At 42.5% G+C, this 17,167-nt stretch overlaps 1 protein-coding gene across 2 annotated transcripts in view; it reads left to right on the top strand.

Moving 5' to 3' along the window:
- The first annotated feature begins 1,451 nt into the window (after nucleotides 1-1,451).
- ALDH1A1 (aldehyde dehydrogenase 1 family member A1) overlaps nucleotides 1,452-17,167 on the top strand; it is a 47,901-nt gene continuing 32,185 nt past the window's right edge. Inside the window, exons 1-3 of one of the 2 annotated variants that reach the window (XM_065406029.1) lie at nucleotides 5,549-5,584; nucleotides 11,464-11,493; nucleotides 12,419-12,523. Coding sequence is in view for 1 of the 2 variants with exons in the window: in XM_065406028.1 (XP_065262100.1) it covers nucleotides 1,452-1,547; nucleotides 12,419-12,523 (201 nt within the window). In the remaining variant the exon portion in view is untranslated. Of the gene's footprint in view, nucleotides 1,548-5,548; nucleotides 5,585-11,463; nucleotides 11,494-12,418; nucleotides 12,524-17,167 lie in introns of those variants that run through there. The other variant, XM_065406028.1, reaches the window with a different exon arrangement.

Below are 17,167 nucleotides of genomic sequence, written 5' to 3'. Positions count from 1 at the left end.
ATCCACATGACCCATTGCCACCGTGATGTCCTCGGCGCTGGGTCCCGTGCTTTCTGACAGGTCTGTGCTACTCTCAGACTTCAGGCCCTCACCGCGGTGCCGTAGCCTCCTCGCCTGATTTATCTGCATCTGCCTCTGGGAAAGGTGGATGATAAGCTGCGAGGCGTTGACAACGGCCACAACTGCAGCGATGGTCGCAGCGGGCTCCATGCTCGCAGTGCTGTGGCGTCCACGCTGTCACTGACCAGAAAAGTGCGCAAACTGATTTCCCGCCGGCGCTTTCAGGGAGGGAGGCCGGGAGTGACGGTTGGATGACGACAGTTACCCAAAAGCACCCTCGACACATTTTTTTCCCCAGAAGGCATTGGGGGCTCGACCCAGAATTCCAATGGGCAGCGGGGACTGCGGGAACTGTGGGATAGCTGCCCACAGTGCACCGCTTCCAATGTCGACGCTTGCCCCGTTAGTGTGGACTCACAAAGTCGAATTACTGTCCTTAGTGTGGACACACACGTTCGACTTTGCAATATAGATTCCACATATTCGATTTAAGTAAAATCGAACTACTCTCGTAGTGTAGACATACCCTAAGTAATAGAAACTAAACATATACAAGCATCAGTGGGCACCTTCTTCAGCAGAGGGGCACTGGATGCAATAGTACTCCAGCAGTCCACTTTTCATAATGAATTACACATCGTTATTTTAACAAATTCAGATACCCTTTCTAGCGGGCACTGCTGAAAAAAATGCTACTTACAATCTGTGGAGCTGCCTCGGAAAAAGAATAGGCAATTTTTTGTTTTTATCTGCAAATTTTCTTTCTTTGATCAGGCAGGTCCATCGTTTTGTCCCTCCCTTAAATTACTTGGTTTTGGTAAGGGTATGAGGACCTTATATTAATACATTTGTCCTCATTCCACATGTTCTACAACAATAAGTGTTATCAACAGGAATGATGATTTGTTCCAAGTGTATTAAAATCACAATTGAGTACTTTACAGCTCTGGAAGTTATTCTGTCTGGCTCTCTAGTGGGAAAGGCTTTGCCTGCACCCCGAACTAACACATTTGTCTCTACCTCCAAACTGAAGAGCCCAGGTTCGAATTTCTGGACCTGCCCGATCTAAGAAAGATATTTTGCAGGTAAGAACAAGAAATGCTCTAATATTTGCAAACTTTCATAATGTCTTTCAATACAGTTTATTTCTGAAGAATTTGTATCATACAGATTTCAACCTAAGTGAAAACACTGCTGCCCTTGGTGTTAGAAATAAGTAGTGTCATTTTCTTTTTGCAGTGAAATCTTTCATCCAATCATAGTCTTGTATGCAAATATACCATAGCCAGTTCAGACAAAATAGCACAAATAAAGCTAAATGCTCAGTCAGGACAAAATCACTCAGCTTCTCTGATTCCTCATTTCACCTGTGTTTCAGGAACTAACTAAACATGTCAACTGAAAATACGAAAAAACAAATCCCAGATAGCAATTCTGCTCCAGCTCTGCCTGCACCACTCAGTGATCTGAAAATTAAGTATACTAAGGTTAGTAGTATTATGCATGTTTATTAACTTGCCTTAGGCATTCATTTAAGACTATATATGTACTTAAGTAGTTTTGTTCAAACCATTGAAATAACACTAACTCAATTATTGTTTGCAGTGTCGTTGTAGCCATGTCAGTCCCAGGATATTAGAGAGACAAGGTGGATGAGATAATATCTTTTCTGAAGAGCTCTGTGTAAGCTTGAAAGCTTGTCTCTCTCACCAACAGAAGTTGGTCCCATAAAAGTTATTACCTCACCCACCCTTGTCTCACCAACTCAATTGTGTATTTACAAATGTTTACCTAGATTTAATTCTTATATTGTAATTTCTGGAAATGTTCTCTGATCTCTTCTGTCATGAGAAACTCTTCTAAAGAGTTGGTAAGTTTTATACTACTATTTTTTGGTGTGCTGTCCATATTTTTTTCAGAAGCTAAGATATGTGGTCATAAGTATCCTGGCAAATGTAAATGACCCAGAGAAGGAAACATTTACGTCATTTCAATGAGCAGGAAGAAAATAAAATGTAATTGTAGAATATGTTAACAGTTAGTCTAATTTTTAAATAAACTGGGATATTTACAAACAGAGTTTAAGAATTATGCCAATGATGTTGGTCTGGAGGAAGGTTTTTTTAAAAAAATAAAATAAAACAAAACTAAAGCAAGGGTTCTCCTGCATTTGACATATTTTCCTACAGATAATAAACCTGTTTGTCTTGCTAAGCAAGTAACTATCAATAAAACAGCTAAAGTCCACCATTGCTAATTAGTCAGTATTATCAGGAACATTGTACAATAGCAAATTCTTTCCATGCTCATTTAAAAACACACAGATAAGGTAAGCATGAAATGGATCCTCTGGGCTAACCCTAAAACCAGACTTGTATTCCTGGCTTAAAAAGACACTTTATGTGTTTCGTACCACAGTACACAGAGAGTTGCAAGACTCTCTAAACTTTGAGCAAACAGCAAAGTCATTGGTAGTTCCTGCAATCTCAGACTTTCAGGTACAATGTTTGGTAGAGCAAATAATAAACAGAAACTGAGAAACTTCTATAACAATTGTAGCTTTTGCTGGCCATGGCTATCTCAAGTTCTGGACACAAATCAAAATGCCACATAGTATGTTACTGCTATACAGAAAAGTTCACAAGTAAAACAATCAAGAAAGTGTTCTTGTTGCGACTTCTTGAGCTAACCTTCAATTTTTCCAAATATAAATATTCCCAGATCATAGTCTGTACCTTTCTCATAAAGATTGAACTAAGCATTCTAAAGAGATACTTAACACACTGAAGAGTCAATTGCCAGAAGCTGGGAATGGGTGACCGGGGATGGATCACTTGATGATTGTCTGTTCTGTTCATTCTCTCTCGGGCACCTGGAATTGGTGACTGTCGGAAGACAGGATACTGGGCTAAATGGACCTTTGGTCTGACCCAGTATGGCCGTTCTCATGCTCTTAATTTGGATGGATTAATTTTTAAATTGTTAAAGATAGTTTGGATCCTGAATTGGGGAATGATCCTGAATTCCTTCTATACCCTAAACTCCTTAAGCGACATGCCAATGAAATCAGTAAGTATTTTAGGTATTTAAGAAATGTAAATTGGGTCACATGTACTGGTAAATATTTTACTTTGTTACACTAAAGAATTAGACAATGATTGTTTAACAAATTATTTCTGTTGTGATGCTTCTGAAAAGAGCAGGTCCTATGTCGCTCCCACAGCCAGGCATCAAAGCACAATTAGTTACTTATCAGGTAGTTAAATTACATGAGATAGCAGAAAAAACAATATTTCTCTTGCCACCGCTGCTCTTCACAGTGTCTGAGGGAAGACCATGGTGTGTGGAAAGTTAAATCACTTACGGTAAATAAAGGAAAAGTGAAACATAAATATACAATATATTTTAATCATTGCAGCTAGAAGCAAAGAAAAGGAAATAATAAAATGGTTTAAAATTAAAAAAAAGTGTCAAACCCTGCTCAGCTGCCACCTAACCCTGTAGGTGCCTAAAATCCCTAGGTGCCTGAGTTTCCACGGTTACATATGGTATGTTTCTGCCAGTGAGGATGAACACAGCCAGCTCATTTTAAGGCTCCTGGGCACCTATTTTATGCCTAATCACAGATCCTCAGACTAGGCAAGATCCTCAGACTAGGCATTCCTCTGCCTATTTCACCTGATCCAGCAGGCATTTTCACACAAAATAGCCCTGGGGCAGAGGGAGTATGAGGAGGACTCCTCCATCACAGCCTTTAGCGTGTGGCTAGAGCACTCACCTGGAATGTGGAAGACTAGGGTTCAGTGCCCCCCTTTGTCTGATGTGGAGCAGGGATTTGAACTTTTCCCCCCACCTGTCAAGGGAGGGTCCTGACTAGCTGATTATGAGATATTCTAGTCTGCAGGTCTCTCAGTCTCTCCTATTGAAGCTGTTCCAATGTGTATGAATAATTAAATATGCATTGGGCCAACGAGAGAGTAGGAATGACTCTGTGGCCCAGTGGTTGGAGTACTCCCCTGATTGGTGAGAGACCTGCATTCAAACTTCCTTCTCCACTCCTAACAGAGAGGAGAATTCAACCAAAGTCTCCAGTGTCCTGGGTGAGTGCTAAAATATATAAGGGAGGCCTTTTTCCTCACCTGCGTGCCTCCTTGGCATTTCTTGCAAAACATGGTTTAGACACCTAACTCCAGCAGAGAGTTCATGGCTGAGAATCCCAGAATTTAGGCATCTAACTCCCTGAGAGGGGCAGAACTTATGTTATATCCATCTCCTCAGCATTTCTGATTGACTAGCTTAGGTGGCTCCCTGTGCAGCATGCTGGCTTTTGTGGGTCCCAATCTTAGGTGCCAAACTCTCCCTATGCATTGTATAGGGCCTAGGTGCCTAACTTGGGGCTGTGGCTTTCACTGGGTAGCAAGATGCCTAAAAGTGAGGCACTACAATGCTCAGCATTGCAATATTTAAGTCACTTTGTGGATCTAGCACAAAGAAAGTGGAGCAGAATCAGACCCTGCAGATTCCCTTTAATAGTGTTTCAGGTTTAATTGACTGGTTTTTGATGGTTCAAAGAACTCTTTAGGTTTGGCTGAATTGGTGGGATTTTCCATTCATACCATATCAAACACACACAGATGTTCAGGATAGAGTGGCCAGGTGTCTGGTTTTTGACTGGAACGCACGGTTGAAAAGGGACCCTGGCAGCTCCGGTAAGCTGTGCTGACCAGACCATTAAAAGTCCGGTCGTTGGTGCAGTGGATCTAAGGCAGGCTCCCTGCGGCTCCCAGAAGCAGTGGCATGTCACCCCTCCAGCTCCTATGCATAGGGGCAGCCAGGAGACTCCGCATGCTGCCCCCACCCCAAGCACCAGCTCTGCAGCTCCCATTGGCCAGGAACCGGGGGTAGCACCTGCAGATGGCGCAGCGCGCAGAGCCACCTGGCCACGCCTCCGCATAGGAGCCGGAGTGGGGACATGCCGCTGTTTCCGGGAGCTGCATGAGATAAGCGCTGCCCGGAGCCTGCACCCCCGCCCCACTCCCATGCCCCAACCCCTTGCCCCAGCCCTGATCCCACTCCCGCCCTCCGAAACCCTCGATCCCAACCCAGAGCACCCTCCTGCCCCCCAATCCCCTCATCCCCAGCCAAACCCTGGAGCCTACACCCCCAGCCAGAGCCCTCACCCCCTCCTGTGCCCCAACCCCCTGGCCCAGTCCTGATCCCCCTCCCACCCTCTGAACCTCTTGGTCCCAGCCTGGAGCATCATTCTAAATTCCTCATCCCTGGCCCCACACTAGAGCCCGCACCCCCTGCCCCAGCCTGGAGCCCCCTCCCACACTCTGAACCCCTCATTTCTGGCCCCACCCTGGAACCTGCACCCCCAGCCCAGAGCCCGTACCCCCTCCCACAACCCCTGCATCATCCCGGAGCCCCCATCATACTCCGAACTCCTTGGCTCCACCTCCCAGCCCACAGCCCCCTCCTGCACCCCAAACCCCTCATCCCTGGCCTGACCCCAGAGCCTGTAGCTGGAGCCATCACCTCCTCCCGCACCCCAACCCCCTGAGCCAGCCCGGTGAAAATGAGCGAATGAGTGAGAGTGGGAAGAGTGAGCTATGGAGTGAGAAGGGGCTGGGCGTGGCCTCAGAGGAGGGGCAGGGCAGGAGGCGGGGCAAGGGTGTTCGGTTTTGTGTGAGTAGAAAGTTGGCAACCCTAGTACAGAACTATAAACTTGGAGCAATTATCACAGTTGGTAAGAGTGTACACGAGTGAATATCAGCTATTTTTCAATATTGTGTTTCAAATTTTTGCTTTAGTGTTAATGTAATTGGGCACAGTGCTCCTATTACATCCCTTGGGCCTCTTAAGAGCAGGCATTCTGGGAAATGTAGTTTCCCGGGAGGGACTGCAAGTCTAGAGGGCACATGACCAGGGAGTCAGGTGACCACCTTTGGAACAATGCAATGGGTAGCCTGAGCAGTGAGCTCACTGTGAGGGAATATGATGGCTCTTAGAGAGAGAGTCTCTCCATGACAGGAATTATAGGATACCTAGAAAAGGTTACCTGTAGGGAAGAGTGTGTTCTTCCCTTCCCAACTTACTGAGACTTGCTGGCCAGGTTCAGGTGTTTTAAGTTGTTTTGCTGTTGTTTTGAGTCTTTTTGTAATGATAGAAGCCATTCTTGAGGAAATAACCTTGGATTGAACTGGTTTATTTATTGGGGGGGGATGGGGTGTAATTTTACCTTCCTGGCTGGCATATCTGCCCACTATTTTACAGTGGGCAACAATTATATCTAGTTAGATGGAAATCTTTCTTGCTAAAGGATAAACATGGGGTAAATCCAATTTGTAACATGGGTACATGCTGAAGATTGCTGCAGAGCTGGGGATGAGGAATATCATTCGCCGAAGGCACAGAGTAGTTTAGGAACCACTCCTCAATTGCTATTGAAGCCTTCGGGGCTTGAAGCCTTTGCAGAGTAGCCAGTTGCCAGTTGGGGACCAAATGCCAGAGGATTCACACAGCAGATAATCCTGCCTTGTGCCACCCTTAAAGAGACCTTTGGTCACGCACATAAAGAGGTCCTGCAGAACTGTGCTCCACAGCATACAGTAGACGCGCACACTGTGCAACCCTGTGAAACCTTCTCTCTTTCTGCAGAGCTGCAGTAGATTCCACTTCACACCAAGCCCTCTGTGGGTCAAATGCTGTCTGTGTGTGATAAATAACAATAGTAAAATACAGCCCTCTTTGTCTTAAGAGTGTCTTGCAAACACTAATCAATTTTCACAATACACCTGTGGGATGGAGCAATATTATCTATATTTTCCAGATTGTGAAACTGAGCCATAAAAAGGGCAAGGGAGCCCAAAGCCATAGAATAAAATCCCCAGACAAGAAACTTAAGACTTCAATTTTGCCTAAACCTTACAAGGCTGAAGCTAAACCCTTGCAGAGCTGCCAATTTCCCACATTTCTGATGATCTGGAATGAATTCCTGTAACCCAAGTAGTTTGGAGAATCAGGATTTTACTATACTTTTATCACTGAAGATGAATGCCAATCAAATGAGATTTTGTTTGCAGCCGCCATAGAGCTACCATCTGGGTCTGTATTTTTAAATATAAAGCTTCAGAACTGTAGAACCGTGTCAGAATCCATCTATAACAAACGTTGAGTTCTAGTTCTAGTGGAAAGGACAGGAGTGTGAAGGACAGCTCTTCATATGGTCATTATGAGACTTGCCATCTTACTTGAAGATCTCAGTGAAAACAATAGCTATACAGTGCACACAATAACATTTCTAAGTAAAAAGTTACTTGCAGCAAAGATTTGACTTGTCAAAAACTCTTAAACCCAATGAGTCATGTCCAGTCCTTACAGGTGAACACCCATGCAGCATGTGGAACAGTGGATGAACATCTGGCAAAAGAAACACTTTACTATGGAAGACCTGGATATCTGACAGCAAACTGCCACACCATGATGGAAGATAACTGCTACTGTTTTCGTAAGCATGGGCAACGAGTGTACTGCAATGCAAGCAAGCCAGAGGCTGATCTTTGTGGCAGTGTCTGTTCACGTTGGCTTGTGCACTAGCTGTTTCTGTTTTCAGTACACCCCAACCCATGTGTCCCTGCGGTGTACACTCCAAAGGAGCATAGCTGCCAACATACTCCGGAATATACCCAGTGTTACAACATATGTAACATTGTGTGTAGGTTGGATTTTGGCTTTTTGTACCATTTTCTTTAGTTCATACCTGTATAAGCAAAGTCATAATGTATCCTAATGGAGATGTCTGGATACTGCAGTTTTCACTGTTCTTGTACATTGTACAGGTTTGTACATAGTGAAAGGTTGGGATTAGGAGGAAATGACTAGGAACAATAATAAGTAAGGGACACTAAAATAATACCATTGTGTCAGTACTTTAAATGCAGTACTTAAACCAATATTTGCACAACTTCCAAAAAGGGTATGTTTCACTATTACTCCTTTCACAGACAGATATGAATTTGGCATACTGTAGCATACTGGGAAATCAAGCAAGTTAAAACAAATTCCTACTAGGCTGAGCTACAGAACAGGGTGATATTGGAAATGGGAATAATTTTTTCTCGTGCTCATTCTGCTGCAGCTTTGTCCTTCTGCACCCTCTGATTTGTTTCTGTGGTGGTAATATGAGGGACTGACAGAGGATTTTTGTGCCAGAAGGTGATGGTTTTAGCTATGCTCATAGAGATATGCCCACTAAAAAACCTCCACTTGTTGCAAAATATAATGCAGAGAGTGAGGGGTCTGGATCCACAGATAATGGAGAAGACTTGATAGGGGATGGTACTTATTTTTACTATTGGTCTTCTTATATAATAATGCCCACAACAAAGAATAGCTAAGGTAACAGCAAGCACCAGTGTGAGCACTAATCTTTTTACCCACTAGGATATTTCTTTATTTCTTCCTGATGTTTTTCCTACTTCCTTTTCTAAACCGAACTATATGCTGCTTATGAGGTATTTCACCAAAAAGTGTTGACTTTTTTTGTGAAAGAAAAATTAGCTCTTCAGAGCTGGTGAAGAAATCTTTAATGGAGTGTGGATCTTGCCCAGTTAATAAACAAAACCTTGTTCTAGTTAACATTTATATAGAAACCAGTACTTTAGAGATCAGGGACAGAAGGGACCTCAGGAGATCATCTAGTCTAACCCCCTGCTCAAAGCAGGACCAATCCCCAATTAAATCATCCAACAGATTTTTGCCCCATATCCCTAAATGGCCCCCTGAAGGATTGAACTCACAACCCTGGGTTTTACAGGCCAACGCTCAAACCACTGAGCTATCACCTGATTGTTGAGTGACTTACTTCCCACTGGGCTCTTTTAAACTTCAATATCAATGTTAAGATTTTACAGGAACTCAGTAATTAGAACCCTACAGATCTGACATATATGGGGAGGCATTTTTCCTGTTTCACTTTCTCAGCAACTGCTGGGCCAGTCCAGTTCTGCACCACTCTCAAAAAGAGGCTATGTCTTAAAGGCACAAAAGAGATCACAGTATTTGATGCAGAACTATTATAATCAGTTTACTAGGGTATAATGTTCACCATAAAGAAAAACGCTTACCCTAATTTACCATGGTGATATATGAGATGTCAATTTTTCCTTGTAGTTACAAAAGAAAATAACTGCAGTACCTCCAATACCACTTGGTGGTAATTGTAGGTTAATGTTGACTTTTTTGATAGCAACTGCTGTGGTTTCTTTCACAGCATTTTATAGGGAAACGTTGTTTATACCGACTGAACAGGCACTCGTACTAACCTTCAAGCAGGATTTACAAGTAACTAAACACCAAGGAGAGAGACAGAATTACCCATGTATGAAATCCTCATTTTGTGTAGTTTTAGAACATATACAGTCAGCTTCAGGATGATCAGTGTGGCTTAATACCAAGGGGAAGGAAAGTGCCATATGGAACAGACTACAAAATTCAGAGTAAAAAGCAGATAAGATTGAGTGGCGATTTTATCCCTGCCAATCCTGAAACTTCTCTGCTGTCTTTGAAGAAAGTGCTCACATTTGATTCTGTTGTCAGCCAGACAGTCTAAGGAATTCTTCTTGGGGGGGATTATTCCAGAGTAAGAGTGAATCTGCTAATAAGATAATCAAATCATTTCTTGTGTGAGTGACTTGATTTGTGCATTTAATGTTACTGATAATGGATAACGATATCCATTCCATCTAGTTTTATTAAAGTGTGCTTGTGCGCCAGGATATCTCAATGTTCTTATCTGTGCAAGAGGGTGGTTGTTCCAGCTATAAAAAGGGAAATTGGCACACGCTGCTCTTTCTGCCTGCATAAAGGTTAAAGCTGCATATGTAATGCAGTTCCCGGCAAATATGAAATAATCTTTGGATGGTGATCTCAGCAGTTTTAAGGCTGCTGCATAAACCAGTTTGATTATCTTTGGTTTATACTGGCCACAGTACATTTTTTGTTATTCATTATGTTTGTGAATTGCCAAAAATATGCTCAGTACTATATTATATAAGAGCTTAAAATCGAAAAGACAGAAATCAATAAGACAGGATACCTAGAGGGGAGAATAGCTTACTGGTTTGGTTTGTTTGTTTTTAAATGTTACTAGCCCACTTCTAGTGCAGACCGTGCAAGAAGTTAGTCATTAGAAATCATTGGAATGAGAACCAGTTGCTGGTTTGGTTACCTGGGATGAGGAAGATATTCCAGGCAAAGGCAAAAGCATGGAATAAGGCACAGAGAAATGTGTGAGAGAAGGAGATACGTGGAGCATCAAGTCTGGTGTCATTTGTAGAGGGAAAATGGTGAGACAGACATGATAAAAGATTTAATCAGAGATATAGGGTGGAGAAAAGTTGTGTAAGGCCTTGAATGTGAGGGCAAGAAATGCTAATCTGATGTGGTGGATGACGGGGATCCAGTGAAGACACTCAAAGTGGGTGGTGATGTAATCACAAAAAACCTACTGTATATCAGAAAACCTTTATTTTTTTCTCATTTCCTATGATTGGAAATCCCCTTTTCACAAAATATATAACACTATAGCAGATACATTTTAAAATCCATACACCGCCCCCCCCCCACCCCCTCCAAATTAAAAGTACATGAAGGTTGCAAAGTGGAGCTCTCCTGGGAACTAAAGTTGGTAGCCATCTTGTCTAAAAATACTACACCTCTACCCCGATATAACGCGACCCGATATAACACGAATTCGGATCTAACGCGGTAAAGCAGTGCTGCGGGGGCGGGGCTGCGCACTCCAGCAGAGCAAAGCAAGTTCGATATAACACCGTTTCACCTATAACACGGTACGATTTTTTGGCTCCCAAGGACAGCGTTATATTGGGGTAGAGGTGTATGTGGTTATGTAATTAAAGACCATGCGCCAAGTTTCTTGCTGGTGTAAATGTGGTGCAGCTCAGCACCAGCAGAAAAATAGGCCCATACTATTGTAATGCATATAGACAGCCTTCACTTTTAGACTTCTGAGAGCTTCACTTTGTGTTTGTGTGAAACTTCCTAGGCTTTAAAATATATCACATTGCACAAAGTTTTCACTTAAATAACACAACAATTTATAGTTTTGTAACAGTTTTAATAAGTTTCCAGCATCGTTGCATGCATTTTGAAATATATGTGCAATGTGTCTTTAAGATCCATCTAATAATTACAAAGACAATCCATGATTTTGCTAAATAAGCAGTGTCATTTTAGTAAATGCCTCTTGATCTGTGGATACTCCGCCATGAAATGAAATAGATCCCTTAGTTCCTGTAAAAGATTAATAGCATTACATTTCTGCTTTTAAATAAGCTTTTATTAAGATCATATTTAATGAAGCACCAATCCGCAGGCCAGAGGGATTTGGAAATAAAATCACAGAGATTAGTGTTCCTTTTTATTTTTCTCCTGTGATATGGAAGTAGAGGAGTATACAAACCACATTTTCTGGCTCTTACACTATGCCTCAGTGGTTCCTTCTTTGTTGTAGATTTCATTAAACTGGCTGCAGCTTTTTAGTGTTGTCTTTCATTTCAGAGACACGTGTTGTTTGAAAGGAAATGAAAGAAAAGTTAGATAAATGGTTAAATAAAATTGATCTCTCCAAAACATCTACGACTACTCTGACCTAGTTGTTTGTCATCTTCTGTTAGGTGACAAATTGTCTGCCTCTGAGGCAAAAAGGCTCCCCTGGCAGCAAAACCTGTGTGGTTCTGCTGGGCAAAGGGGAGACAGAATTTCAAGAGGGCTATACAGGGAGTTTACATTCCCTGTGCGGCACAGAGTTCAGTTCCCCAAGGAGATCCCTGTATGCCAGAGGAGCAGGACAGGAGAATATACTGCTACATAGTTCCATCTGTCATCCCTACCCATGTTGAAGGCGTATATTAATACTAGAGGAGCTGCAGTAGTTGTGTAAGTGGATAGAAGACTCTATAAGTCATATACTGCCTTCTATCTGCTATGTGCTAGTTCCCTGAGTGCCAATAATCTTAAAGAAGCAATTATTTTATTATATGAGATGAAAACCATGAGAGAAGGGCTGCATTTTTAAGTCAATGGTGACTCAAAGCAGATAGGTGAATGTTACTGAAATTTTCAAAATCTTTAAAATTCCACATTTATGTATGCGTATTTACTCTGCAGAAATCGAAGGGGCCTATTCCCCATTGATGCATAGGGACCTAAAACAAAAAAGGATCATTGGATAGCTCTCAGCTATCGGGTGATACCATGTTGATTTTTCATTGAAACAGGTAATAAACTGTGTTATTGATGATGTTCCACTCTTTGTTTCCTTATTTCCTTGCAGATATTTATAAATAATGAATGGCATGATGCAACTAATGGCAAAAAATTTGCAGTCTATAACCCTGCAACTGGAGATAAAATTTGTGAGGTAGAAGAAGGAGACAAGGTAGGTTTTTAAAGCTTCGTCATGTCACGGCTTTCTTTGTATCCAGTCCAGCAAGGCAATGGGACATATGCTCTGCTGGTGCCAATTGGCACAGTTCCACGACTTCAGTGAAGCTATACCAGCTTCCACCAGCAGAGCATTTGGCTCCATGACAGCTTTGCTATTGATTACCCTGAGACCAGGATCAAGATCTTTGTATCAGGCACTACTCCAGGTTCACAAACTACTGTACACTGGAGAAGGATTTAGTAGCTTAAGTAAACTTGAAAAAAAAAGAGAGTATTTTAGAAACAAAGCCCCAAACCCTGTGTTTGGCTAATTGCTTTCTTGATTCATCTTACTATTATTCTGGCTATTTATGTCTGAATTCTTTCCTCCCATACTGCCCAACTCCTTGTTCTGATTGTTCCTTCAGTGAAGATATAATGATATACCTGATATGATGAAAATAACTGGGATACTACCTATTCATCACTGACTGATTTATTTCAAAGTTTTGCTTACTGTGGAAGCCTTTCTTAACAGTTCTACTCACACTAAGCGCATTTGCTATGTAAGTACAGTTACAATAGTCAGCCACACTGGCATTTGGCCACGCTAACCACGCTAATCCTTGACTCTTATATAAAATGCCAGGGAAACTTTGCTAACGAGTGGTCACAACTCTGTATGTATGTCTTTTGTGAATGATGACACTTCCAATAAGATAGTGCTTCCTTACAGCACAGCGCGTCATTGATTTAATACAGATTTGCAGTGATGAATGCTGCCTGCTGAATCACCAGCACCAGTTTCTGCGAAACAGAGCTGACTCATACATGCTTAATTGTTAAGATTTGATGGGAGGACTGCAAAAGGTGGTAATAGCTGAAGATAAATGTACTTATTTTGCCATGTATAAGACCACTTGGGGGGGGGGGGGAATCACTTATATACAGTAACTTCAAAAATCTGGAACCCTAAGAACTCAAGAGCAAATTTCCTATGTTTTCATAATTTTGTATAATTTTCTGTTTGAAAAGACTTTGCTTAATAATACTATCTAGTTTCAGTGCACATTATCAAGTACAGGGTGATATGTTTAAATATAGTAGGCTCTTTTGTTTCCATAGTTTTAGAGCTGATGACCAGAGACATTTTTTGGATGAACTCTCTAAAAGGAAGCCTGAGATGCGAGTGTTCTATTTCCAGCTGACAACTGTAGAAAAACTTTTAACTAGACCTGTGGAAAAAATTACTGGTTTTATCTGTTAATGTTTTCATTCATGCAAATATTTGCCTTTGTGTATGTTCATTCCCAAGCATGCACGTATACATAGGCACACATTTTTTCTGTTTCTATAAAGTTTTCTCATTTGTGACATCATTTTTGGCCTCAAAATTGGCCCATTTTTGCTTCAAGAAGTTTGCACACAAATAATGATTTTTGTGAATATAAATGGGTCTGTGATGAAATTAATAACAAAATGCAGAAAACACAATTTTGGGGGGCTTTTGCATTTCATTAAAAATATTTTGCACCTGTTTTAATACTAAGTACCCAGTCCTGCTTTCATTGTATATATATAACTCCCACTAAGTCAACAGCCATAAAGAAATGCTTATTGGGCTGAATCTTCAAATGTGATCACACCACAATTACCCTAAAATCGTGAGATGGCCAGAGGCTAGGTCAGTCCCTTTTGTGACTTTGAGGATGAACAGGCTGGGACACTACTCCCACCAAATGACACTGTCATCAACGGAGTCACTGTCCCCACCATTATTCCGGAGGACCGCATGTAACCCCTTTTGCCTTGGCTTATGAAACTGTACCCTGCTTTCAGAAGCCCTGGCAAAAGATGTTTTAATTACGCTATCAGCTGGTGTAGAATAGTTGTTGAAAGTGCTTTTGACAGATTGAAATCCCATTGGAGATGTTTATGACCCATTTGGATTCCAGTGTCTGTATTGCCATCAATGCTGTACTGTGGCTTGCTGTGCCCTTCACAATCTTTGCAAAGCCAGAGGCAAGTCATTTCCTCCTGAATGGAGCTATGACAGTGAGGGGCCACTGAATCGGTACACTCAGTCAGAAGCCACTGCTGGAGCTGGATGCACCCAGGCAGAAGTCAGGGATGCTTTGTGCTCCCACATTATAAACTTGCATGGCCCAATGGAAGAAGGATAATAGTACCTTTGTGATTGTGCTTGTCAGGGGTGGGAGCATGGGACTCATTGATTGATGGTGGGGGTTTCAGTGCTTGGGGAGGGGTGGAAGGTTGATTGTCATGAAATATACTTACTGACTACTTCCCAAATGGGGTTGGGTGGTTGATCCACAGTGTGGACTGATGTAAGGAAGTGATTAAAATATGGATTGAGGTAGCTAACTGTTTACAGGACTAGTGTTTGCATATTAATTCCTAATTGTCCCTAATCATGTGTTTACCTTTATTATTTGAAATATACATTGTGTGATGTGATACAGTGATAGCAATACACTTTGTTGATAAAATAAAAATCTTTATTTATAAACATGTATTAGGAAAGTACAACATTAACCCATTGCCAGGAAGGCCAGCCATTACCCCACCAAAACACCAGTAACAACAGAACCTTAAAAAAAAAAGTGCATGAACAAAAGCAAACAGAAACCCCCTACTGTTGCATGTTCTCTGCCCCCACCTCCTATTCTCCTTGCCCTTCTTTTCCCTTTTGCCCCACACTTGGTGCTGGGGGAGTTCAGAGGGGGTCAATATGGAGGATATCATGGGGCAAAGTTGCCCTACCCACTCGTTCATGGGGCCTGATTGCATGGGCCACCCAGCCATGGAGTTTTCCCAGCTTTTTCTGGACTGCATCACAAGGCACCATGCAAGAGAGTCAGGTTCTGGTGTGGGTGATGCAGCAGGAGCTGGTACTCTTGCAGCCATTAGTGATATCAGCTGCTCAGACAGTTCTTTCTGCTGAGCTCTCTCCTCCTCCTTTAGTCACCATTCCTGTTTCAGGAACTGCAAAACAAGTGCCAGCTCCCATGCTGAAATCCTGCCCTCACGCTGTGCAGCCAGCCTGAGCCTTTCCTCTTGCCTCTCACCATGACTTTCCTCTTGGTGTAAGTCCCTCCGTCTTTGGTGCTGGACCTGCTTGTTGGCCTTCTCCAGAATTTCAGCCATATGTTCATCATGGAAACACTTCCTATTGGAAACAGTCTGTGAAGGTCCATTGGCCCAGGCTTCTACTGCAGTATAGATGAGCGGTGGAGGTGCTGCAGCCAGAAGAAGTCAAGGGGCCTGGAACAAGACAAGATACAGAGGGATATTGTCTCTCATAAGCTCAGTGCAGGAGCATAGACAAACTTCTTGTGGTATTTCAAGGACTGAAAATGTTACTTTTCCAAGCTTCAGACCACAGAAGCTCCCTGGACACAGCCTGCTTAATTGCAGCAACAGAAGTACAGGGACAATGGTAAGTTAAAATTTGAAAGCTGTTTTTTGCTTTCTAAAAATTGTAGAACTACTTAGCCTTGCGAGGTGGAGGCATCAGTAGCTGAGCTGCAAGAGCTTTTTCTACCATTTCAGGCCTTCCACATTTTGGAGGACATAACAGTCCTTTTTGTGCCCAATTGACAAAGAAAGATGTTATTCCAGCCTGCTGGTAGGAAACCTGCAGTGTATGCAGCTGAAGTATTCATATGTATAGTGACTGAACAACACATCTATGAGTGGAGTTGGCTGGTCAGCTACCAACGTGGCCTAGGAAAATACTCCCTTTTCTGAAATGCGACTCCTATCTGGAGTTCGTGCTTCAGGAAAAGTTTGCAACTACACCTCTACCCCGATATAACGCTGTCCTCGGGAGCCAAAAAATCTTACCGCGTTATAGGTGAAACCACATTATATAGAACTTGCTTTGATCCGCCGGAGCACTGCTTTACTGCGTTATATCCAAATTTGTGTTATATTGGGTCGCGTTATATCGGGGTAGAGGTGTATCAGCACCTGGAACTGGGTCAGAATTCATGAATCAACAGGATGATTTCTTATCTTCCACATGGCTTAGCCTGTTATGGCTGCACACAAACACATAGAACTCCACAGCCATCCTCCTTATCCCCCTTCCATCCCCCCCCCCCCCCGCCACATTTCTGGACAAAATTTCAAACTCCAGTCAAATCTGACACAAAGAGTTTTGTCACCTATGAACTGCATGGACTACTTCTAACTGACATGGATTAGATTAGTAAATGGAAAACATTTCCACTTCCCCTCCCCACAGTTCACTGTTTCCAGTCAAACTCCTCATAAAATGGGCATGATGCCAGTGAGTTGCCCAAGGTGCAGTTCTGGTCCCTGGTTTGAGACGATTAATCCGCTCCCTGCACTGGTTTACGAGCCAGTAAATTTGGAATGCTGCCAGTTTCTTTGCTATTTGCTGGTATGCATGGTAATTCCAAGTACTCTGACTAAAGTCCACTGTTTTGCTGGCTTTGTACCAGAGTTTTACCCAAATCTGGCTGTGCTCCCATGACCATGAAGCAGCACGATTTGCAAAAGACTTCTTCTGTTCAGCCTTCATTGGAAACCCAGAAGGCTCTCTCATGGTGTGTTTGTAGCTTGGCATTGGAAAGACAATGGAAGGGTTAAACGCTGACTTACCAAGCTG

This window comes from Emys orbicularis, chromosome 6, assembly GCF_028017835.1.
Source record: "Emys orbicularis isolate rEmyOrb1 chromosome 6, rEmyOrb1.hap1, whole genome shotgun sequence".
NCBI lineage: Eukaryota > Metazoa > Chordata > Testudines > Emydidae > Emys > Emys orbicularis.
Note: the sequence above shows the minus strand (reverse complement) of the source record. Positions and strands in the feature narration are given on the sequence as shown.